The 25,260-nt window shown below is 41.0% G+C and overlaps 2 protein-coding genes across 8 annotated transcripts in view; both read right to left on the bottom strand.

Annotated features, from left to right (window-relative positions):
- Positions 1-882: 882 nt before the first annotated feature.
- atp1b2b (ATPase Na+/K+ transporting subunit beta 2b) lies at positions 883-12,142 on the bottom strand. Of its 2 annotated transcripts, XM_044223751.1 has the most exons (8): positions 11,672-12,142; positions 6,626-6,754; positions 6,424-6,531; positions 6,005-6,210; positions 5,678-5,737; positions 5,409-5,435; positions 5,042-5,137; positions 883-4,887 (listed from the first exon to the last, which is right to left on the bottom strand). In XM_044223751.1, exons 1-8 carry the CDS (start codon positions 11,760-11,762, stop codon positions 4,720-4,722), a joined length of 885 nt encoding a protein of 294 aa, XP_044079686.1. In that variant the 5' UTR covers positions 11,763-12,142; the 3' UTR covers positions 883-4,719. The 2 variants fall into 2 exon arrangements, with proteins under 2 accessions (XP_044079686.1, XP_044079687.1); XM_044223752.1 differs by lacking the exon at positions 5,409-5,435 and having other exon boundaries at positions 11,672-12,141.
- Positions 12,143-13,099: 957 nt separating this feature from the next.
- LOC122888832 (neuronal tyrosine-phosphorylated phosphoinositide-3-kinase adapter 1) overlaps positions 13,100-25,260 on the bottom strand; it is a 35,683-nt gene continuing 23,522 nt past the window's right edge. For 4 of the 6 annotated variants that reach the window (XM_044223738.1, XM_044223740.1, XM_044223742.1 and 1 more), the window contains 5 exons: positions 19,872-20,239; positions 17,982-19,790; positions 17,617-17,859; positions 16,415-16,521; positions 13,100-15,809 (listed from right to left, as the gene is read on the bottom strand). In XM_044223738.1, coding sequence (XP_044079673.1) covers positions 15,381-15,809; positions 16,415-16,521; positions 17,617-17,859; positions 17,982-19,790; positions 19,872-20,239 — 2,956 coding nt within the window. In that variant the 3' untranslated portion in view covers positions 13,100-15,380. Of the gene's footprint in view, positions 15,810-16,414; positions 16,522-17,616; positions 17,860-17,981; positions 19,791-19,871; positions 20,240-23,663; positions 24,821-25,260 lie in introns of those variants that run through there. The other 2 variants (XM_044223739.1, XM_044223743.1) reach the window with 2 other exon arrangements.

Here is a 25,260-nt window from a genome sequence, read left to right as displayed (position 1 = left end):
TTTTAAACCCACAAATACCTCTAATGCTATGTAATCCTGGCTTTCTCCCTTTTCCTGCACTGCACTCTTTCTTTCTGAGGAGGAGACAGCGAAGAAAGGAGAGATAAGGATAGAGCCTGAAGCCATGGAGTGAATTGGAGACAGGAGCTGGTTGAAGGTCAGCTAGCGGAAGTACCCTTCGGCTGTAATCTTGTCAAACAGTTGGCCGCAGGCTAAATTAAAGCAACTCCCAAAGGACGAAAAAGTCCAATCTAAAACAGGATCCACATATTTCTAAGCTTGGGTGGATCAATATTTATGATTATGATCTAGAATCCAGCCAAGACTTCAATCTGTGACCTTTGACCTGTGATGTGTGTAGGAAGATGATATGTTGCTGGTGGTATTTCCACTACGTATTTACTTCCTATTGATACTCTTGTGAAAAGAAAGTGCAGAGATTCTCACTAGATCACTTCACACAAGAGAACATAAGACTGTCATGTCACATGACAAGATGGACCCCTACTCTTTTTTGCTGTTTTTACCTTTCACTTGTTACCACGTACCAGTATGTGTGCACAGGTTAACACTGGTGTCCACTGGTGCTGTAGGCTGTGAGGATTACAGTGAATGAGATTACATTTTATACATATGTATTATATCCACCTGACGCTGCACTTGACCCTGGCTGCCTTCTTTGTCTGTCCTGTACAAAGGCCGTGTCACATTTGACTACATTGTGATTAATATTAAGCCATGATTAATGGATCCTCATTGGCATTATGGCCATTCCACTTTAATCTTAGTGTCAGTCCATGATTGATTAATCCCTTCTCTCATCCTATGATGACTCCAAACACTTAAGGAAAGATGACGAGGCAAAAATGAAGTGAGTCTGAGTTCCCTTAAATGACATTTATTTATTTCTCTATCTTGGTTTGCAGTAAACATGAGCAAAAATATACATACAGTAAGAGCAAAAAATAAAGACCCAGAATAGAATTATCATCCTTTTGGGCGAGAGTATCTCAACAAATTTAACTGATTTCTTTCTTGAACTATCCTTGCACCACAGTCTTAGGCAATAGTACAATTTAAGACGAGGGGGGTTAGGTGGGGGTATGAAGTTTGTTGAAATGATTCCTTATTTGAAACATGAATAGTTGACTCTCTCTGACATTTGCGTTGGGCCCTGATGTAGTTTTGTTCTGAAAAGTTTCTGAAGGTTTTGCTCTTGAAAGTTCTCAGAAAGCACTGCTCATTCTGTATTGTATTCACCGCACTATCAATTTACCTTTAATGACTGATGCAACAGACCCCAGTGTTCAGAGAACTTTCATTGCAAGCTTTACGAGCTCCATTTAAGAAAGTATAAAGGACTCAAACGATGACAAAAACATTTCTACATAAAAAAAACTTTTCCAACCAAGCTGTCAACATTTTGCCATTCATTGAATTAAATGATGACCAGGTAGCTCCCATACCATGATACCATCCAAGCTTATACATTCTCTCTTCTTTACAACAAAATAGCAATAAAAAATACTCTTTTATGACCAAAACAATACATTTTATATTGTTCCATCATGATAATGCACACTGGCAAAACTGCCTGAATGCAATATCTGTATGTTCTTTCCTTTTTCTTCATTACTCTTGATGATACATGTTGCGCTGATTTTGTTACAGCCTTTCCAATAAATACATCATACAGCCACACAAGAAAGAAATATATTGCTTTTTGAGGACATCTCCAAATTATCACAGAAAAAAAAACTGATAAATGGAGATAACAGGAAAAAACGTTCTGTGACAATGGGGAACAACTCTGTCTGTCCACCAGGAGGCACTGTTATGTTGTAGTGAGACATGTTCCTTTTGTGCGTATTATTATTATTATATAAGAGTAGGCCTTTTAATAACACAGGGTGTTTAGCCCTCCACCTGCATCCTACAGTATCTCTGCATGAGATCCTTACTCAGATCTGCTGCTGAGGATGTGTCAGTGCAGTGCAAATAAATACAATTTTAACTGTCATGAAAATCTTTGGTTGAAGAACAAATCTTCACATGCACATGAGTAAAATAAGAATGTCCAATTAGGTGATGAAGCATTTTATTTGCTGTGTTGTGATTTAAAAGGTCTTAAATTTAATGATGATTAGGGGGAAATGGGATTGGATGCATTGAAGATATGAATAAACCTTGCTTTATCCATTTTGAAGACGCTTACAGTGAATCAGGCGTTTGACACATGGAGGAGGAGCGACAAAGTAGGGTAAAGATATTCAGCATGCCTGCTCTGGATTAGTCGACCAGATTAAGAGATTACAGTGAAATTGTGTTGCAGAAATGCCAGAGGAGAAATGCATGTGAACTGGTCAGTGGACTGCCTCAAAAAGCAAAAAAATAACTCAGATGACTGTTAGAACACATCCTTCATTATGAATAACCCCTCCAATATGGATCAGACAATCACATTAGATCTAATTGTCTTTCTTTCTTTCTTTCTTTCTTTCTTTCTTTCTTTCTTTCTTTCTTTCTTTCTTTCTTTCTTTCTTTCTTTCTTTCTTTCTTTCTTTCTTTGTCAAGTCTGTATCAGATAATGAAGTCCTATTTAGACCGTTGTGAGATATTTGACAAACACATTGCTCTGAGAGAAATTAAGTGGTGGAGTCGAGCCAGACCTTAATGTGAGTGAACAGATGCTCGCGTTCCACATTTGCTGCAATGACATTGCAGGATCACAGTCGCATTGGCACAGTTTTGTGGCCGTGCCAAGGTAATGTGCCTTGTGAGTTTAAAAGTGTGACTCTACAGATTTCTCCAGCCAATATTTGCAGGTGTTTCTTACAATTTTGTGTGCCTGTACTGCACAATGAATGCATGTTAAGTAAAAAGCTCCAGCGCTGAACTCAGGCCTAATCTATGATTTTTCAAAAGGTTGGTTGTTCAAACTAGTTGTCTAGTTATCACAATGGCTTTGCCTTCAGACTGATACTCATACAACAGTGAGGAAAACTACAACAACAACAAAAAATGTAATGAATTTATATGTGGTCAAGGAAGCAAATCTGCAGTTTTGTTCATTTCTATATAACAAAACTCTGATGCACTAACAACTCACATATTCAAGACTCTAGTCACCTTTAAAAGAATATGTAACAACTATACATTTTGATATCCTGGGTGAATATTTTAGAGGATGATAATGAGTATGAATGAAACAAATGGAACAAACACAAACTTTCTATATCCTTCTCCTCCAAAACTGCACAATAATTAATTCAACTCAGCTTCACAAAAAAGAAAAAAAGCACACTTCCAGTTTAAATCAATACAAAATATGACAATGGCATCTATTTCTGATACATATGAAATAGATGCAATACACGCAAAAAAAAAACAACCTCTAAATATTTATGTTTAAATTAATTCAAAATTGAGACACATGAAAATGGCTGTTGGTTAACTTTGGGAATAAAATGATAGACACAGTGACAAGGAGTGTAACATCATTGTGCAGCAGGAGGATAATTTTAGCAGTTTTCATTTGATATTCACATGGTTGTTTGGGAGCCTGGAAGCTTCTGTTTAGCCACTAACTGACTGAGAGTTTTAGGGGCAAAAAAAAAATCATGTTTTTGTCAACCTAAGGTGAAACATGACTGATGTACTTTCTCCTGTCATAATTCATTTGGCGTCAGTGGTGCTGATATGACCATTCCCAGCGACCCAAATATGAATCGTGTGTATTTTAAACGATAGTCTCAGGCCGACCAACCCGTATGAATATCAAATGATCCAAAAATAATTATCATTTAATGAAAGTCATCTCATCTGAAGAATGGACTCAAGCATTCATAATGTATGCCACGTAATGAATATTGCACATTGCATGCAACTTCCCGACCTACAGTATGAAATGGGACCTGTGAATGGAACATGCACACGAACACACACACAAACACACACACTCTTAAAGGTTTTGACCTCTACTGTAACTCCAATTTTTATGGAAATGCCTATCTTACTTGTTGTTATCAAAGCACACACTTGCTGTGCGTGAGGTTTAGTAGATTACAGTGTGGTCCCTCCTGGTGGTCAGTGGTTTAACATAACCTTATTTCACACTTAGCAGAGAGGTGGAACACAGGGGCCTCCTGCCCTCATAGCACACTTAAGACAATACACACATGCAAAATGGCTTCATCTCTGCATCCATCCGCCAAGATATATGCGAGTCTGTTGGATTATTCTTTTAAGTGCAACAAAATAGACGTACCGATATAGGGTTATGATACCATATAAATACTGTAGATTTACACCTTTTGTATTGTAATTTGTGTATATTCATATATAGAGGGATACTCTGTAAGGGGGCAGCAGGAGGGGAGCAGCAATAAAGTGTTAATATTGCTGATCCTTGCAAACTTTGAAAACACATGTTCATATCCTTTATATCCCCTAGTTTGTCATGCAGTATAAATAGATGTCACCTCAAACTAATTTACAGAAAAGAATTTGTCCCAAAGCTCACAGACAGAAATAATGACAGGATTATCACCCTTTTATTCTTGCCTCATCTCATCACACAACTGGACAAACAGTTGCCCAAAAAAATTTGGGGGTTGTAAACAAATCCTAAAAAGGGTGTGAATACTGAGATTTGTTTCTGTGTATGTGCAATGTTGCAGAGAATGAAGAAAGTAGTTTTCAGGAGAGGAAAAGGGCAACCTAGTTATTAGTGTTGATCCTCAGCTTGAAAGACACTCTTCCAGCAAACTTGTCTCTTTCACTACCAGTGGGAATGTTGTTGGCGTTGATCTTGCACTCGATGTTGACATCTTGATTGGCAGTGATGTTAAGGAACTTGACGGCAACCAAAGGCTGAGAATAGTTCACCTGCAAAAACAGATCCAAGGACACCTTTAAACACAGGAACCAACGTATTCTGTCTGGCACATCTTTAATAAACTGTCTGGAGATGCATGATCGTTACTGAAACAAACAATGTTTACCAAATTAAGTAATATTTGGATTCAAGACACAATCTTACCTGAGCTTTCTTGCCATAGTAAGGGTAGTACATAAGGTTGAAAGTGCCATTTGGAGGGAAGTACAGCAACTCTCCAATTTTCTCACTGTCTTCTCTCTGAGGTGAGGTGAGGTGAGGTTAAAGTTATCAGTTACGGCCTGAAAGATCACTTCATATATATAGAAAAGGAGGAGGTGAGCTTCATTAATCTTCTCCTTTTCCCTAAATCCCATTTCCCAACATGTCCACACTCTACTTCAGCAGTCTATTTAATGCAAAACACCTCATCTTGATCCATAAATATACATATAACTACAATCTGCACTACTACTACGCATGTTTAAACATAATCTAAAGTCTAAAAACACAGGTTCTGTCCTGTTCTTACCCATTCATCTTTGCCAACTTTGTATCTCTGAGAGTGGGCAAATTAATGGAACACAATGGAAAAAAAGAAAAAAAGAGGAGACCAGCAACATACACAGGTAGTGTAAGAGACATGCAATACAGATATGATAGTTGAATAAACACAGACATTAAAGAGAATGGAGATGAGCGATAGGTGGCATATTGCAGATGAGAGTGAGGCACAATGAATGGGCTGAAACCCAAATTGTCATGTTAAGCCTTTCATTGTGAAAGACAAAAAGGGATTACCTTTGCGCCACAGGTGACAAACGGAGCCTGTCCATTATTTCCTGGCAGCATCCCAATCACCTGGTGAGAAAGAAAGACAACACATCTACAGCACCATTCTCATTTCACTCTTATTCAAACACAGAGGAATGGAAAATTCTATTTAAAATTGCTATAACATATATGCCAGAAATCAATGATAAATGCAATAACCATTGACTATAACCTTACTTAATACTGACTTTCTTTTTTTTACCTTTTCCTCATTCCCAACCAGTTTCATTATCTCAGTCCCTCCATGTCTCCTAGCAACACCATCCCTTTCCCTTCCCTCTTTCTCTTTCATACCCGATTCAGCTTGATGATGATGCATGGCTTGCCCTCCTGGTATCCATAGTAACGGTCAGTGATTCCAGAGCATTCTTCCAGAATGTTGCGGCTGAACTGACAGGAGCGCTTCGGGTTGTTCTTCACATCGCCGCTGTCCTCCTGCAGGAAGTACTGGTCTGGGGTGCACTCATCATTTTTCTGGGCCTGGATGGAGGAGTTGTAGGCTGCAGGGGAGAGAGCGGGGGTGGTGTTGATTTTGTTTGTAAGGGCTTATGACTCAACTAAAACCCTGGTGCAAGGCAATCTCCTACCCGCTGACTCTAAAGGAATTATCTCTTATTAGGTAAAAACAATACATCGTTGGATCTAGATCGTTGGATAATCCACAGCAGTAAGCTTTTTGAGTCACTGTACCAGAGGCTGAGAGCCAAACTTACGTGCCAGGAACTTGTCCAGGGCCTGAGTGTACATGTCCCAGCTCTCAGTCTTCTTGATGTCATAGACAATCTCAAAGGCCTCATCTGATTTGGGTCTAATCACCATGCCTGCGATTGACAGAGAGAGAAGGCAGCGAGTTCACCACACTGCGGCACGGACTGTGACCTGTGTTCATGCAGTTTGTGTCATTAGTTACCGCACCTGGTGTGGAGAGCCTGTCTTGCCAGGTCGGTTTGTGGTCGTCCAAAGTCTGCAGCATGACATACATGGTGAGTGTAAACAAGCCGGCCAGGAAGATGTAGAAAACTACATAGAAGAGAATAATAAGACCTGCAGACAAGGAGAGAAGAGAGTTGCATCAACTGTATGCAAAATCAGTAAGAAACGGAGTGTTATCACAGAAATAATATATCCAATTATTCAGTTTAATAGACCTTATTCCTTCTATATTGAGCATTTTAAACTTGTATCGTATTCAGCAGGAAATAAGTAGACCTACAGCTTACTTAGAAAAGGTAAATCATACAAATGTATATTATTATTTCATTTAACACTGTACAGATACCCTACTAAAAAAGATCCTATGTTCATATTTTACAGTAATATCTAACTAAGGCTATGTGGCTAGTTGGTAGTGTGTTAGCTAAACAGCTAGGCTAACTAGTGCCCCTGCTAAATTCAGGTATGATTTTATAAATGTTGCTTTACGCTCAATATCATTTTTAATTGTGATGCACTCACTCATATATTAACATATGAGGTTTATAGTATGTATTCGTATCTGTAGCGTAGAGTCTCCACTTCATTTTAACTCCAAGTCAGTTCAGTTCCAGTTCTAAACATGCAAAATGGCCTTTGTGGTAACTAGCACATATTGTCTAAGAACAAAATGGCGATGTATTGAAACAATAGTTCATTCAGAATACAGTCAAACTTAAAAAACGAATTACACAAACAAGCATTTTGTAATTTCCACACACCAACGCCAAAGAAGCACTGCAAGCAACACCCCTTCCCTTATGATCCAATTTGATCAGACAATGTGGACATGTAGAAAATTACATCAGTAATATGTATTGAACTTGACGTTGTAGAGAGGTTCTCAGCTCACCATATCTAAACATAATGCAAAATTGCTTGTGTTTACGTGTTGCTTGCTTGAAAAAGGCTTGAGCTACGTGCAGACCCAGCCTTTACTGTTTTATTATGCATTATGGAAAAAAAAACATTTTCGCCCATTTTTTTCTTTTGCAATGATTGCTGTATCCAGACTTCTATGTCTCACAAAGCACTCGATGAGCTGGTGGCTTTGCATTCCAATGGAAGGTTTTTGATTTATGCATGAAGGCTACATTAGACTGACAACAGCAACTTTCAGTAAGTGCAGTCCATTTCATAATTACCATAATGCACAAACAGTATGAATAATCTCACATCTGAATTGATAATGGAATCAGTTGTAATAAAATGCTGCGGCTGTGTTGTGTTGTGTCTGCGTGGTCACTTTCTGACATGTTCACAGGAGGCCAGTTAATCCTCATTAAACTAGAAGCGCTTTATTCTATCTGCCACATCTGCCTCTCTCTTTCCCACTCACACACGAACAACTGTCAACAACATGGTCTAAAATGAAGTTACTTTTATCAGTTAATTGTCAAAACATAAACTTTTCTCACATTTTTGCATGCATTCACCTGACTGAGACAGAACTGTGATCTGTTCCCAAGCCTGAAACAGTTTGAATTAAACCAAGATTGAATGGCTGGTCTCTGACCAATTTCATTATACCGTTGCCCTGTCCACGGAGGGGGAGGAACGATGACAGAGGGGGATACAGGAGGAGAACAAGAACCCCCTGGAGACTGGGTCACAGGGTCAGGAGATTACAGGCCATCATAGACTGGGCCTATTTCATTAACAGTGTAAGAAGACCATAGTGATCATGTTACATTAGACAGAAAGTAGAGCTGCAGCTAATGATTGTTTTTCTTATCAATAAATGTGTTCATTTTTCTTTCTGATTAATGATTTGACCCTTTAATGGTTTGTCAGAAAATAGTGACATCACAATTTCCCAGAGCTCAAGGTGACATCTTCTGATTGATTGTTCTGTCCAATCCACAGTCCAAAACCAAAAGGTATTAAATCTACATGATTTTAGAAGCTGGAGCCAGTGATTGTTTGGAACATTTGCTCAATAAATGGCTAAGAATGCACTGAAATCAAAATTGCTGCTTATTCGTTTTCTGATAATCGATTAACTGACTTGTTTCAGCACTGTTTAAAACATTCAAATGAAAAAAATACATCTGTGACATTGTACCACTCTGTCACTGCTGTATTTTATTCAGTGAACAGAGTTTAGATGAACCCTCTCTGAAAAGGGTGTCAGTCATCCCAATAACCCAATATTGTGATGTTAAATACTTTTGAAGCAGCTGTTTGGTCCCATCTCAGGCATTCCTGTCTACATAGAGAGCAGGAAAACATAAATAGCATTTTCTATGACACATCCCTCATTTTAAGCATTAACACCTGAGGCCAGCGTTGGGTAGCAACTGAGTGCCTTGACTCTGCTGGATGGCCCCCAGCGTGGAGCTCACTCGCTCTGTCAGCAGGCTCAGTGCTGCATCTGCCTCCCCACTCAGCCAGCCTTATTATAGGAATCCATAACAAAATGTCAAGGGGAAGCTGTTCCATGGGGGGGGAATTACAGAGGGGTATCTTGATGATTTAGAGCATGTGTGTGTTTTGTTTTCATCGAATTGTTCTTAGAATTAGTGGAATCCGAGGTGAAATGAATGAATGGCTGAGTAAGATGGCAGTGAGCATCCCATCTGTCACATGGAAAAGACCCAAGCTGAGTCATTAAATATATACAGGATCATTTCTCCCGGCCCCGGACCAAGCCGGAGGCACTACAGTGAGAGAGGCATCAGCGATAAGATGTGACAAAACAAAGTGTTTAAGTGTTTTTCTATGTCATCCAGAAGGGATGTTGTGCTAACCACAAATATGACACCACTCAGGGGAGACTGGACGTGCACGCATGCATACAGGGTCGAGCGTGCAGGCAGGGTGGCTTTCCCCCCTGGCAAAGAGGGTGTTAGGTTTACAGTCTGCCCTCTCAGTGCACGCTGATGATGGACAGTGAAGCATCTCTCTTTCACCCTGGTTTTGTTTGCAGACGGCAGCTGAAAGCAAAGAACAAAAGGCCAGGGCGGGATGGTTCAGCATCCTGTGCTTTCTTCAATAATAATGGCAGGAGGTGTCTCTTTTCTTTCAGAGTTAATTAGGAGGACATGCTGCTCAATTGCTTTGTAAATTGGTGATCAAACAGATCTCTGAACTAAAAATGAAATGTTCTGGAGAAAGAATTAATAGCTTTGAGCTGTGGTTCTTTTAATGTCAAACCATTTATTATCTTGTATATGGTGCAATCTGCAATCTTACGCTAAGACCAGCATCATTAGGCTCTTTTCCTATGTTACAGAAAGAGCCTTTTGTTGTTTTTGGAAGTGGGAGGTGCAGAACACTTAATTAGTCCTATTTTAAATAGAGGTAGCTGTTTGACCATGTTTGCCTGGTGTCAGCTGGTGGCAATGTAACATAAAAATTGCAGGACTGTTCTATTTTATCAAGGCTATTTCTATATCATTACAGCTCTTTACACAAAGTAGAACACACAAGGAAGTGTTCTGTGTTTCATCCTCAAAGAAGCCTTTGATCTAATGCTCTGAACGTACATTATACTGCATAATTATAAGTGTGAACGACAAATTTGCCTTTTAAAGAGACTGGCAACCTGACCAGGGTGTTTTCTTGCCTTTTTCTGTGTGCATGTTGAGATAAGTGGGTGTAGAAAATGGCTGGATGGGCTGTAAGCCATGCAGTCAAACAAGTGGAAGTAGAGGTACAGTGCATTCAGTGTACGCATCAGTAGGAAAATGAGGAAGTGCTATGGTGATACACAAGTTTAGGCCTACATGTAGTGGCTAACTACAGAAATAGCCTAATTAACAAGCCTTAGAGAGCACAGCTTAAAAAGGCCACCAGACCTTAAAGCACCTGGGACGCACTGAGCTGGATTAAGTCGTACACTGCGGGAGGATTCCAGCAAACGACGCTACAGTCAATGATTCCCAACTCTGCACTAATATGTCAATTCAGGAAACATAATCACCTGAATACCATTGCAAGTAATCACTTTCAACATTATTCCAACCACAAACACTAAACTTCAGTGTTGCAAATGAGATCATGTCCCCAGTGAAAAGATCAAAAATAATCAAAATTCCTGAAAGTGGTTGACTTTGCTAGAGCCTACTTCCTGAATTGATACCTTCCCCGTCAGCCAATGAAGTCATTAGATTAGGATTAAATCCCTCACTCACTGGGAGGGGCGGGGTTGGAGGTGATACAAATAGAATTTGGCCCAAGGCTTTACCCAGATTAAAATGCTCCAATGTCATTACAACAAAGCCATATGCGCCCTATCATTTAATGAATCTTTGAAATAGTTGCAGGCTGGTTGTATGACAAAAGAGGACACTATGTGGCAATACTGCTGCATTACATAGAGGCTGGGATTGGATTTTCCTTCGAAATCTCGGGAGGGAAAGCCTGAAAATGAATGACATCATGTTGAACACGCATTAGATAAAGCTGCAGGCATACAAAATATTTCTACCAAACTTCAGCAACCCATACCCCTGGAAAAAGTCTTCTCTGCAGCAGAATCCATGTTAAAGCTAGCTAAAGCACTCTCACTGCTGCCACAGAGAGGAGCTGATGATATGCACTTTGCAACAGAGTTGAACCTGTTTCAACAATGCTGCAGTAATCTGGCTAATTCAAATGTAAAATAAGACCATATGCCTTCAGCCTTATGTTGAGCGCATTGCGCAGTGAAAGCAGTGCCATAAATTAATAAATAAAGAAAGAAACTAGGCAGGAGGATTTTTCCCCGCCGGCTTCCACAGGAGCTGTGCCGCATTCAGATTTCAGCACCAGACTGTAGTGGACAGCGACAGCCATCTCATTACCTGAACACTAAGGGGAAATAATCAACCCAACCAATTTATATCTGGGTAAATTTGATATTATAGTTGCACACGTTCATTATGAAGGAGTCATCTCTTGGAGCTCCATGTTGAATTTAGAAAAGGCTTAAGAGACTATGACAGAGACCCGTGACAGAGCCGAGGGACCATGTTTGCTGCATTGCTGTAGCTGGACAGTACTTACCCCAGCTGCTCGCGGTCCTGCCTAGGAACTCCCTCGTCCTCGGGTTCCATATAAAGTCCTTCCACTCGCTTTTTTCCCCATCCTTTGCCATTTTGTCATACAAGTTCGGACCCCAAACCTCTAATGAAAGCGCCCTAATGCAATAAGCGCCGGGTTGCAACAATTAGCCAGACAGCAGAGAGAGCGAGCGAGCGAGAGCGAGAGAGAGAGAGAGAGAGAGAGAGCCCTACTGTACCACCGTGGGTGGTAAACAGGTCTACTCAAACACACAAATGAATGGAAACTGAAGTAAAAACCCTACTGTAGCCTACCTAATAACAGAAAACAGGTATAGTAACAGTAAGAGGTAGCAGTCATACACTCAGCACAGACCTAGTAACTGCCCTACCCCCCCAGCTCTTGTCTGCATGCCGCAGAGTTTTGATGAGTGGTGCAGAAATCTAGTGATACTGCGGTAAAGCACTCCCTCCGCCTCTCTCTGCAAGCACCCCCCTCTCTCTCCAAAACCCCACCCCCACCTCATCCGTCATCCCCGACAGAGCTGCTCCCGCCCTCCTCCTCCCGCCTGGCCAATCACCTGCACCGCATCCTCCCTCCTCACAGGCCCGACGCATGAAAGACAACACGTAAAACAAATCGCGTGGTGGCTGAGGGCATCCTTTTATTGGCTCTGAGGCCCGTGTCGTCACGTCCCCAAAGAAAAACCAACATAATGTCCCTCTGATATTCCTAAAGGACCCAAAAGTATCTGTGTTTCTCAGAGATGAATTGAAGTCCCAATTGTTGTGTTAATTATCTATCTTGAAATCTGCATCATATTCATATTAGAATCATTCAGGGACGTTATTATTTGTCATATTTCCTGTCTAGTTTGCCATGGGTCAGATGTATATATCAATAATGAGAAATAAACTCTTCAGATAACAATGTAGATAAGTATACTGTATACACTATAAACTTTCACCTCAACATGTTGGAATTTAATGTGATTTTTCTAAAATTCATATTTGGGAAATGGTGAGACAAATTGTCTGCATATGTGTCTCATCTACCCCATAAGACATTTTAGCATTGGTTGCATATTGAAAGATAAAATGGCCTATAGTGCTTGCCGCCATTCAACTGAACGTTTTGCCAGAATAGTAACTAATCCTAGTGAGGTAACTATTTTAAAATCAAACTATGAAGACTGGTTAAGGTGTGATGGATTACTCTGAGTCAGTACAATCGTTTGTGTGTGTGAAGCAGTGACTGTAGTATTATGCGTGGAGCCACACCAGTAGCAGTGGAGAGTGAAGGTAGCGCCCTCACCTGGACACTGATGGCGCTGCATCACCTGCTGCAGAAGTGCAGCGGGAACATAATGTCCACTTCCCCACCATCATCACTGTAAAACAATATGAGGCATGAACACATGCAACAATTCTGTTTGTTGTGTAAAGTTCATTATATAAAATTTATTTATAATGACAATATCAATGCAAATATAGCACTACAGTGATTTCCAAGGTACACCGTATCTTACCATATCAATATAGTATGGCACTCATATAATGGCCACTGTTTTAGAAGACACACAAAACCAACAGCTTCTGTAAACTATTTTGGAAATGATACCTACGGTTCCATATCAGTCTGTGAAAAGGAATCATAGTAAGGTGATTACTTGGTATCTGAAATTAAATTGGGCACAATAGTCAGTATCATTGGAACATTTTCAGTGTAAGGAATCTCTGCATGCATTGCACTTGCCCATTTCCTTCAACCTGACCTGTGTTTGTTTGAAAATGGACTCGGTAAGCTTGAAAAAACCTCGACCGTCAAACACGAGCAGGTGGAACTATAAACAAAAGGCCAAGCAGTGACTCTCAAACATTTAAATAGGTCTTCTTTTCACTGGGTGTACTGTACTGTACAGCTTGGTGCTAACTATCATAAAACAACAACAACCAAGAGACATTCAAGTACTGCAATACTATTACAGAAGGGCTCACTCTTCAAGGAACAAACTTCATTTCACGTGGCTTTCAGAAATAAAATAAATATGTAACAATAACCACTGTATTAATAATGTTTCTCATGGTAACGCCATGTAGTTGAATGAACACCACCAGTAGTTCAAGATAGCAGCAAAGTATTCAAAATGTCAAGACAATGAGCTGTTGAAATCTGTACACAAATAAAAATGAATGTAGAAAAAAAAGGCATACATAAAACAATAACACAGCTTAAAGGGAGTCTTGCATAAATTTAAATAAACAACTGTTGGACTGTGCCTTTCTTTAGAGGGCTTACTGTTTATTAGTAGAACTATGAGTAAATGCATGGACTGGCTGCAGCACATAATTCTTTTAGAAAAAACAAGTGAACAAAGTTATGTTTATACAGTATATGCTACATAATATGTATTGATTACAAGTATGAAAATGGAAATAATTGCTACATTTTCAATACAGTTGTACATATCTATTTACAGTACATTAGGGTTTAATTTCTCCTAAGCATATACCATGTTTTGTGCAGATTGTTCCAGCATTCTGTTTGAGGTGATCAATACTCACAGTCTTATCAGTTGCACCATATTGTACAGTCTGTGTTGATGGGTGTCAGTGCTTGTTTTTCTGTGTGGTGGAACTATCACTAATGTGCAACTGTGTATAAGCATGAGTGATGAAGTTTTTATACCATTGATCTGAATCTATATTTGGCTGGACTGCACAGCATGTGCCATCTGTCACACCTTTTCTAATGATACCCCAAGCAATATATTCATCTTTTTATACAACCACATTTTATAATAGTGAAGATCTGCTGTATGTAAAAGTCAGACATGATCATCTCTACACATATTCTTTTACAATACTGTATGTCTATCATGACATGCAGAGAATGACACAGTAAATGTGACTTATTCAAGTCTTAGATATGTATGTTAGGCTAGTTGACACAAGTTTTAATTATGTTGCTCCAGCATTGGGAGCATATTGCTATAAAATTGCAGAAACGTTGAGAAAGTAAATAGATTTACATTACAAATATGCAAACAGGTACAGTAGGTAGCTTTTACTCCTCGTTGATGATTATTTGCATCCACAATTACAATCTATTGATACCAAGACATCTCATATGCATTCACGATTTCAAGAAAAACTTCAATAACTTAGCAATGAGTCCTGCCTTTTCTCATCCACAGAGTAGTTTCTATGCATGTTGGGCAACTGCGTGTTGGAGAAAATACATGATTCCTTTATGTCTCAAGTAGTCAGGAGGAAATTTGGCAACACCAATCTCAGAAAACATCCCAACCATTATTGTTTAGTTGGTGTCTTCATTTAGTAGCAATAATACTGGCGTTTTGTGGCAAAAAATCATTGGCAATTAGAACACACCAAAAAGGACATTGTACAGAGCAAGTACAAATCACCAAGATTAATTTAGTCTGATTGTAACACTTCTTTTTCTTCACCTCTTTTTTCTGCCTTTTTTTTGTGTTTTCTCTCCAAACGAGTTCAAAGACTCCAATAACCTTCATTGCCATTCTCAGATCAGTTTATCACACAATAAGAGCAACTTTCTCTCGTTCCTCTGTGGTAATTATGTGACCGCAATCATTTTTACTCACGTCTCTTATTCGTTGTTCAACCATCTTCAACTCATATGTGTGTTTAGTCTCTCTTCAGTGCTGTACTTGCTGGCCTGTCTTTCTACCTCAGATAGCCGTGTCCCACACAACGGCCTGCGGCCTCTGGCAGGGTGGTGTGCCAGTCTTACGAGGCTCAGGTGTCCGTCTCCAGCTAGGGAGGATGGGCATGCTGTCCTGCTTGCACAGGCTTTTGTCAGGGCGCCTGTGGGCCTTGATCTCTTTGCACAGGCAACGTTTACGCTCGATGACTTCCAGCAGCTTGCCGTCTCTCTGGGTCTGCGTTGCGGACTGGGTGGTTCCCCCACTGACAGGAGCCTGTCCCTGTGCCAGCTGGGCGAGCTGCTGGAACTGCAACTGAAGGTGGTGCTGTTGCTGAAGCTGCTGGAGCTGCTGCTTTAACTGTAGCTGCTGCTGGTGGAGCTGAAGCTGCTGCTGCCGAGACACACTGGGACTGCTGGGACTGCAGGGCGCTTGAGGCTGGGCCAGACCATGCAGCTGAACACATTGGAAAAATTCAAATCAGTGAATTTATGTAGTGATGTATGATATTACAGTTTTTAAATGTCTAAATAACCTGCATGTTCACTGCAGTGCTGTCAGCAGTGACAGCCAACCCTAGCACATAAAACTGAATAAAAATGCAGTTCCTCTGGACAGCCACCAGGACGCAGCGCTGCTTCATCTATTACAGGCTGAGGGAGGGTCAATGAGAGCATGAAGACAGACTCTGCAGCACACACACTCAAACTGCGTCAGCATTTGCTATGCAGCCAGAATCTGGGCAAAATGTGCTGCTAGAAGACTGCATCTCATCACTCCAAAACATAGTACAGCATGTTCTCTCATCCACTATTCTCTTTCATTTCCTGATTACATATTAGCCTACGTCATATACCTTTGCGGCTGTTATTTTTTTGGGGCAAGCCAGAACCTAATTCTGCTCAGTGGGCATATCTACCAGCTATAAATAGATCTGCAGGAGCACTGTCTCTAGCAGAAGGGGAAATAATAATGAGAACAATATCAATGTTCACTCCCAAATCTACCATGAATGAAGTTAATAGAGTCTATAGTTATAAGGCTGGTTGTTACATATTAACCTGATTCAGGGCTTCTCGTGCTGGTAGGCTGCTCTGTCTCTGGACGTCTCCTCCACCCACCTGTCTCACTCCAGCAGCAGAGGAGGAGCGGCCCAGCCGCCCCACTTCTGTAAAGAAACAAACATTACACTGTGTGCCTGCTAATGAGAACAGTGGAATATAGCTTTGAATTTTAACACGCAAAGCTGTGAATGTCTAACTATACTTATGTGAGATGAGACAGAGCTTTTGTACCTTGTGTGCTCATTATATTTTAAGCTACTAGACAATTATAGAGTAACCTTATACTTATGAACAATGGATATTGGAGCAACACATTTTCATTAATACAGGTATGCTTACACAGAGATTTGTTCCTGTATAACTCTGTCAACGTTTGTCTGTCAGCTGGATATCTCACTATTAAGTCTCAAAATGCCACCACTGAAGTATTCTTGTATTTTATACCTGTCTTATTCTATTTTAGCTTCAATTTTAGGTTGTTTTTATTTTCTATTCTCTTTTGATGTTTTGTGTGAAGCACTTTGAATTGCCTTGTTGCTGAAATGTGCTATATAAATAAATAAAAAAATATATAAACTTGCCTTGCCGTATTATATTGTAAAGAGATTTCCATTAAATGTATTGAACATGTAATTTAATTTTGGGAGTGATCCTAATGTACAGTGTAAACACCACGAAATGGGGCCAGGGCTCCTGAATGTATGTATGTGTGCAGGGATGTGGGCCTGTTTATGGAACACTTCTGTTATTGGCTCTGCTTCAAGGAAAGTATTGCACACATTCTCAAGGTAAACAGTGTCTCTCTGTTTCTGAGGAAAGGTCTTGAGTGCAGATCTAAAAGAGACTGGCAAAGAGATAAAGATAAATTTCAGAACAAGAGGATGTAAAGGAGGCAGAGCTGTTAGCTTAGTTTTGTGACAGTCAGAGGAGAGGTAGTCTCTGCTAGTTTAATTTACAACTTCTGGAACAGAAAAGTAACTTGGATGGGAAATATCCATCTTTTCCTAAATTCTGAGGGTTTAAAGTCGCATCTGATGTCAAACAAAGGCAAAAAACAAGTAAGCTGTCCAAGTGTAAAACACCCTACAGAGCCAGCAGAAGAATCCCCATGTAAATCCGCTGTTACAGTTCCTTACTAAATAGGATGTTGTGGTTAGAGGCTATGGCTAAAAGATTATGAACACTAAGTGTTTGCTTACCTCCATTGCGACAGGCAGGGAAAGTCTGGCAGGGAAGAGGCAGACCAACTCTGGGCAGGGCTCTGAAACCCTGGTTGCTATCCACACCGGCCAAGGACTCACTGTGACCAAGGGCCCTGCTGGTGACACCACTGAAGTGGACTGGGATGCCTGAGTGACCTCCTCGAGATCCCATGCAGAGGTCCTCCTTATCCATCCTTAACAGGGCATCTGCGCTGCCATTCCACGCACGCCCTTCATCCTCTGAGACAGGGGAAGGAACAGAATAAATATTTCAAAGAATATTTAACTTAAAATACCTTCAAAAGCCTGATTTTCTTCAATACAGCATCTGCACTCTGTATTTAAAATGACCTCTGACTTACTCTCTATCTCTCTGCTCCCATGGCTGAAGGACAATTTCCTCTGCATAGGCCAGTAGGATCCCTCATCTGCAGCTAAGCTGGCGCTGCTGTCCCAGGGCATGAAGCCAACCTTCGACTGGAGGGACGCTGACCCTCCGTTACTCTTGGATGCCCCCTCACCTATACCAGTAAGACTTGAAGGCTGTTGCAGAGACGGTGTCTGAGAGCTTCCTCTCAAGCTCTCATAAGCTGGCGGTCTCCGGAAGCCACCGGAGGGGTAGGTCCACAGCAGGGGGCTGTCCGATGAGGGAGGCTTGTATGCTGGCAGGCCGTGAGGAGTGTGAGAGCGAAGATGGGGGCGAGAATGAGGACGCTGGGATGAGGATAATGGCGTAGGGGTTGAGCTGGTGCTGCTTTGAGATGTTTGGCTGCTAGTGGAGTGAGCATGATCCAACTGTAAGGAGTACGGCCCTCCATCCCTATCCCGATCCCGATCCCGATCCCTTTCTCTGTCTCTTTCTCTGTCTCTGTCCTTATCCCTATCTCTGTCCCTGTCTCTATCTCTGTCCTTGTCTTTCTCCTTGTCTCTCTCCCTGTCCCTGTCTCTACCCCTATCCCTGTCCCTGTCCCTGTCTCTATCTCGGTCCCTGTCCCTGTCCCTGTCCCTATCCTTGTCTCTGTCCCTGTCCTTATCCCTCTCTCCTTTATCGGACTTCAAGAGGAAGCTAACAGACTTGCCTGTACTTGAGGTTTGGGTCTGGACTGTAGAAGTCTGAGAGCTGCTCTTGTTTGGAACAGGGGAGTCTCCTCTCTCTGGCTTGCGATAGTGATGGTAGTGCGAAGGGCGATGGTGAGGGTGGTGGTGGTGATGGGAGAAAGGGGAGGTGGATTTGGAGGAGGGAGGCAGAGGTGTGGAGTGGCTCCTGGCTCTCAGTCCAGGAGCAGGGCCTAACTGGGCCTCTCTGCTGTGTTTGTCCTGCTGGGTTGCACTTCCTCCTGATGACTCCTTGGATACAGGAACATTAGAAGAAGTTGAGGAGGAGGTGCTGACTTGAGTTGTCATGCTGGATGTTTGTGTTCCCATTTTAGCAGAAGCAGACGCCTTATTTTGCACCCCGACCCCGCTGGAGGCTGCTGCTGGTTGAGGGAAGGCAAGCAGTGGGGGCCGGTGCTGTAGAAGATTGGGGAAAGGGGCTGGGATCTTCGTGTTGGACTCAGGCTCGGATTTACTCCCTTGTAGCAGGTAGGGAGTGGGAGCTCGTGGAGTGTGTGGACTGGCGGAGAGGACCTGGGGGACAGGGGTGGAGGATGCTGACGAAGGCAGAGGAGACGAATGGGATATTGACACTGTAGCTTTGGGTTTGGAGTAGGAAGGAGAGGAAGAGGAGGGGCGTGGCAGAGAGGAGGAGCTGCTAGAGGAGGAGGGGGTGACATGAAAGTGTTTAGAGTTTCTCAGTTTCTCATGTTTTGGAGGGAGGTGTCTCTGGGACTCTCTATCCTCTTGCAGCGGGTATTTCATCTCCTCATAGATGGCCTCACTCTGGTCTGAGTCAGAGTCAGGCGTGGTGGCCACAGGGGTGACAGGGTGGGGGGTGGCCGTCTGGTTTTCTCTGGTGAACACTTGGCCCACCATCTCTATATAGACTGGCTCATCCTCCCCGTCTCCAGTCTGAATCTGAGAGTCTGCTGCCTGGAAAGGCAAGGATGTGGCAGAAAGAGGCACACGTGGAGGAAGAGGGTCAAAGGAAAGTTGGGTGCTGGGACTTCTCTTGGGCTTTAAAGGAGGAACCTTCTTTGCTCCAATCTCTCCAGAGTCAGACTTTTTCATGGCTGTAGGAAGAAAAAAATATGCATGTCAGGAAAAAAGATAATTTTCTGTGTAGAATATGCACCTGAAAACACATTTCTTACCATTTTTCTTCTCTGAGTGTTTGGCCTGTGAGTGAGTGGACGGAGGAGGTGGCGGCGTCTCAAGAAGTCCTCTGCTGTCAGCAGACGAAGAGCTGAGGCGAGTGCTGGGGTGACGTTTGGGTTTGGCCGGCGGGCAGCGGCCTCCATGTTGGGATTGGGTGTCGGAGTAATCTCCGTTTTCCAGACTCGTATCCCCGGCACCAACAGCATGGCAGGACTGTGAGCGCGGCGCCATGGCAGAGGCACAAGAGTGAGGGGACAGGTCCTGGGAGGCCGGCATGGTCATGAAACCCATCCGGAAGTGCCGGCGGAAAGAAGCCAAGTCTCTGACTTTGCCAACAGTGGCTGAGGGGTCGTTTTGGGTGGAGCTGCAGTTTGGGAATGGGGTTGGGAAGATGTGGATGGAAGAAAAATATTGAAGCATGAAGGAATCATAGTTAAGTGCAAAACATTCATGTACTACCCTTTATATTTGACCACCCTCTTTCCTCACTCTCTCTTTGGTCTTCAAACATCGCCTCTGCAATAAAGAAATACCTGCAGGGTATACACTACAAAAGGGAAAGTCAGGCTCCTCCATCTTTCGCATTCACATATATTTCCATCTGAATTCCTCCACATCTGCATCCCCCTCAAACACACTCAATTAGGAAATCAATTCCCCTGTCAAAAACACTCTTAGTCTACACTGTGCTGCTGGAATTCCCTTATTCTTTATATCTTTATATCCTCAACCCACATCTGCAGCCTGCTCTCATGATCACCAGAAGCCTTTAATCTGTTACCATGGGAACAGTTGTGATTTTCATGTATTTGATAGTTTGTCTTTGAAATCATCAATGCTACAAGCTCCCACAACAATAAATAGAACTGACAGAGAAAAATCTGTCAAAATAGTGCAGTGTTTTACCAAACTGAACAATAGTTGGAATTGCATTACTTTTTTTGGCTAATTGTGATATACTTGCTGGCATGTAAACTGTATTATATACCTTTTATTCCATTAAAGATTTAGAAAAACAAAATTTCTTGAAAAACAAGAAAAACGTGAAAGGCCCAATGTAGAGCCAGTGATTGGTTTGTCCATTCTGGGCTACTGTAGGAACATGGCAGTGCAACATGGCAGGCTCCGTGGAAGGGGACCCGCTCCCTCTGTAGATAAAAATGGCTCATTCTAAGGTAATGAAAACACGATTCTTATTTTCAGGCGATTATACACTAATCCACTAATCAAAACATACTTAAAAAAATATACATTCCAATTCTGCCAATAGCTACTCCTAAATGTTACATACTGGACCTTTAACACTATTGGATCCAGATGTTTATTATTACCATGTCATGTCATTATACTATGTCTATGCACAAAACTATTTGGTCTTGTTTGCAGATTACGAAAAGCAAAATAACTTGTGTGAAAACATGTTGAAGAATTAATTTTGAAGGGCATTATAAATACACCGCAGACCCTCAAATTAGGTAAAATAATTAGTAAACCAGAATGAAATCAAATGTGCTAAGTTGCTGACACTAAGTCACAGTTCAGGCATCAGTGTCAGTGATTCAAGTTGTTGACATAAAACTGTGAGGTTTGATGCTGAGTTCACCAAAAGCTTACAAAATGGCTTCTGATAACCCTCTGCTTGCTTCTCTGCTTTAGAGATATGTGATGCAATGGTGTGGATAAAATAAGTCCCTGGCTTTTAAGCTAACTTCGATCAAACAGGGTTGCCTTACTTTCCTAGTACAACAGACTTTCCATAAACTGTTAAAGTTACTGTATTTACATACAATGTCAGAGATGAGGGGAAAAAAACATTCACATCTGTCGTGGAAATACCATCAAAAGGAGTAAAAAGATAGTAAAGTTTACTGCAGCGATGCAGGAAGAAATCACAGCTTCATCAGGCTGTTTCTTATTCCACGTTTGTGTTGATCACATCTCAGCCACAGGGAGCACATGTGTGTCTATATGTTTGAGGATGCAAATTGTGTTTCTGAGTGTGTAATTAAATAGCTCAAACACATGATTATTCTGTGTGTATGTGATTCATCACTGTATACAATGGTGACATATGACTATGGGTCACGCAGCGCTCTCTTTTAGATCAGTTGCGATCGCTGCTATATAAATAAAATTTAATTGAAATGAATTGAATTGTGAGGCAGTGAAGCACAGAAGAAGACAATTGGAGCTTACAATTTGTGGTCAACATTGCAAGCAGCAGAGGCAGAACTCAGGCTGCTCATCAGTGAGAACACAGAGGCTCCTATTATCTTCTTCGTCAAATCACTGTGTGTGAGGCAGTGTGTGTGTGTCTGTGTGTGTGTGCCTGAATGTGTTTTTATGTGTGGTATTGCAACAGACTGTGTTTACATCTGTACAAGTATGTTTGTGCCCTTGAATGCCTGTGGGGATGCACTTGTGACTCCTCACAATCGACATACAGTAGATACAAATTTTGCCCAGAACAGAGGCTGAGTAGCTCCTTCTGGTAGCCTGAAATGCGCTTTGTTTTTTTCTTATTTCTTCTTAGGGCATAAAAATCTCTCAACATCTTCAAACAGAGACAAAAGACTTAGCTGTTCAAAAAGTATCTGGACTTTCACCTCTTTATTCGCTTCGCTTTCTTGTTGTTTTACATTGTGCACCAAACCTATAGTAACTAGCACTTAAAGCAGTACATTTTGGGGAAAAAGCGTATTCGCTTTCTCGCTGCTGATTGCCAGGCAACCTCACAATGACGACAATACTCCTGGCCAAGAACCAGTCCCGCAAATAACATATATTGAGAGTAAATAAACATTTTTGCCCAAAATGTCAAACCATTCATTTAATTCTGCATTTTCTACAGTAAGAACAGTGTTTTCGGCTCTCGTGCACTGTTTAAATTAAAATCTGTAGGCTACTAGAGAACAAGTTGAACCTTGATAATTCAGGACCGTATTGTAGCTCTTGTTAACTACTGGTATGATCTGATTGCTGTGCAAATGTCTATCTTCACATAATCTGATGTGCTGTTTTAATCATGAATAAAGCTAAATTAGAATCGATTCATCAATCTGAAATATTCTAAGGAAATTTCCTCTCCTCCTGTCTTGCTCTGCCCAAAGTCCAAACTGAGAATTGAAAAAGATGCATAAATCTGAGGTATCTTCAAATCATATCTCACAAATGTTACAGTACTATGGAAGCAAATTAGGGTCATTAATATTTTGAGCTTGTGAAATTATGTATATCACCTTTTGTGTGCATGTGAAAAAAATATGCATGCACATATCTGAATCTGTGACTTTGTAAAAAAGTTTAGCAGCTGTAGAAATATTTTGTGTATGTGTAATTAAAATATGTGCAGGAATATTTTCAACAGTGAGGTTATCTTTGTATGTGACACTGAAGTTAGAAGCTACAATCTACGAGTTAAGAGCACAAATTTTGGCCCTGGTTTAACACCTGTGCTGACTAGCCAATCAGCACGTTGCCCACTGACCATCCAATCAGAGGAAGTCAAACTGTCCAGGGGGACAAAAGGTTCTAGCGCGCTCAACATGGAGGAGGCTGAGGCAAGTCTTCTGGGACACAGAGGGGTTAATTAGCACAAAACGGAACAAATGTTCTCCCATCATAAAAACATAAGACTGAGCATATTTTGCTGTATTGATGTCAGAGAGCCAACACAGACACCTCCACCCAATGCAATCAACAGATCTCACTCACCTGAGTACTGATAACACACCTGCCACCAATCACCAACCCCACACTATAAAGTCACACTCCCCCGGTTCACTCACCGTCTGGTCTCAAACCTACTATGAGATTCAACTCGACCGCAGTATCTCCTGAAGAGTCCCCAAGGACTTTGGACTCCACTCAACCGTTGTGTGTCCTCGACTCCTGGCTCTCCTGTTTCCCGTCTCCTCCAGTGGACTGAACAAACTACTCATAATCAGATAAGACTCATAGACTTTCCTAGCTCCAGCCCCTCGTCTCCACTGTATTTGCTTTACCCAGTATTCTGTCTTGCTTTACAATAAACTCCTTCGTCATTGTACTGACCTCCGTGTCCCGTGTCTGCCTGCTGACAATTGACAGTTCACTGCTGTCCCCTTTTAGATTGTATTATTAGCCTGCTACTGTTACTTTCCTGTTCAATTTTATTTATATAGCGCCAATTCATAACAAGTTATCTCATTGCACTTTTCCTATAGAGCGGGTTTAGACTGTACTCTTTATATCACTTGGTATATTTTCGAGCTGACGTGAACATGCGATTGCAAACTGAATCAATCCACATTAAATGCCCGCAACATTATGTCTTGAAGCACCTGTTAAAGAACAGCCTTACTTTCCTTAATATTAACGTTACTTATTCAAACGGCCCAACAACAAACGCTAGCCAACAGACTGTAGCTAGCTAAGACATTAGCAACGACCACACAAACTAAATATGCAAATTAAGTAACTCTGGGATGCATGCACAGCTGTATTGATATATCTAGTTAATTACGATGTAAAACTTTACTGGCATGATCTGTGCTAATAAACCCACCTGTATCCCAGGTGATTTTCTATGCAAAAGAAATAAATTTAAAAGTTATATTTTTTTTCATTTTCAAAACTTGACAGTTACTGTAATCTTAAAGGTCATCATCAATGTTTAGTCCTCTCTTTACAATGGCAGCATATGATAACTGTGGGACACATGATAAATCATGTTTACCTCCTTCCTTCACATTGTTGTTGTGCTCCAAAAAATGTTTTATTGTACACAACCAATATACTGAACACAATATTAATGATAATTGATGATTCCTGTTAACGTAGCAGGATCAGAAGATAGATGCTTTTAGTAAACAAAAGCCCTTAGGAATGGTAAGTTAACACAGAAAAGAGTTCACGTTTATATGTTTAAAATATTATAGCTATCTAATGTTAAACAAAAGTTTAAGGGTACACCAGAAAGGATGAATATTTTATATGTTTATACTATTTCAATGCTACTATTACTTACAGATTTAAATGCACAATGTCAACATCTAGCAATTTTCAATTTGCTGAAAATATTGAAACAAAGTCCAATCTCAGATATGGGATGGACAAGAAAGCTGTTCAGTATTTTAAAGCACTATACTGATGCTCAAATGTTGTACTTAACTGACAATAACCGAGCACTATGGTATTTGTATATTTTAGTGTTTGTAATACAAATGACTTTAATGTCAGTGACCGCAACCTGAATTCAATTTCTTAAACTGTCTTAATATATTCTGGTTTATATATAAAAATCAGAATCAAAGAATAGTTTCTCCTTACAGCTGATAGTTGATTTATTGCAGTATATAAAGGTTTAAACAAAGCACTTATATACACTAATTGATTCAAACAATG

This window comes from Siniperca chuatsi, linkage group LG14, assembly GCF_020085105.1.
Source record: "Siniperca chuatsi isolate FFG_IHB_CAS linkage group LG14, ASM2008510v1, whole genome shotgun sequence".
Classification (NCBI taxonomy): domain Eukaryota; kingdom Metazoa; phylum Chordata; class Actinopteri; order Centrarchiformes; family Sinipercidae; genus Siniperca; species Siniperca chuatsi.
The sequence above is the reverse complement of the archived record's forward strand: the minus strand, read 5'-3'. Positions and strand labels throughout refer to the sequence as shown.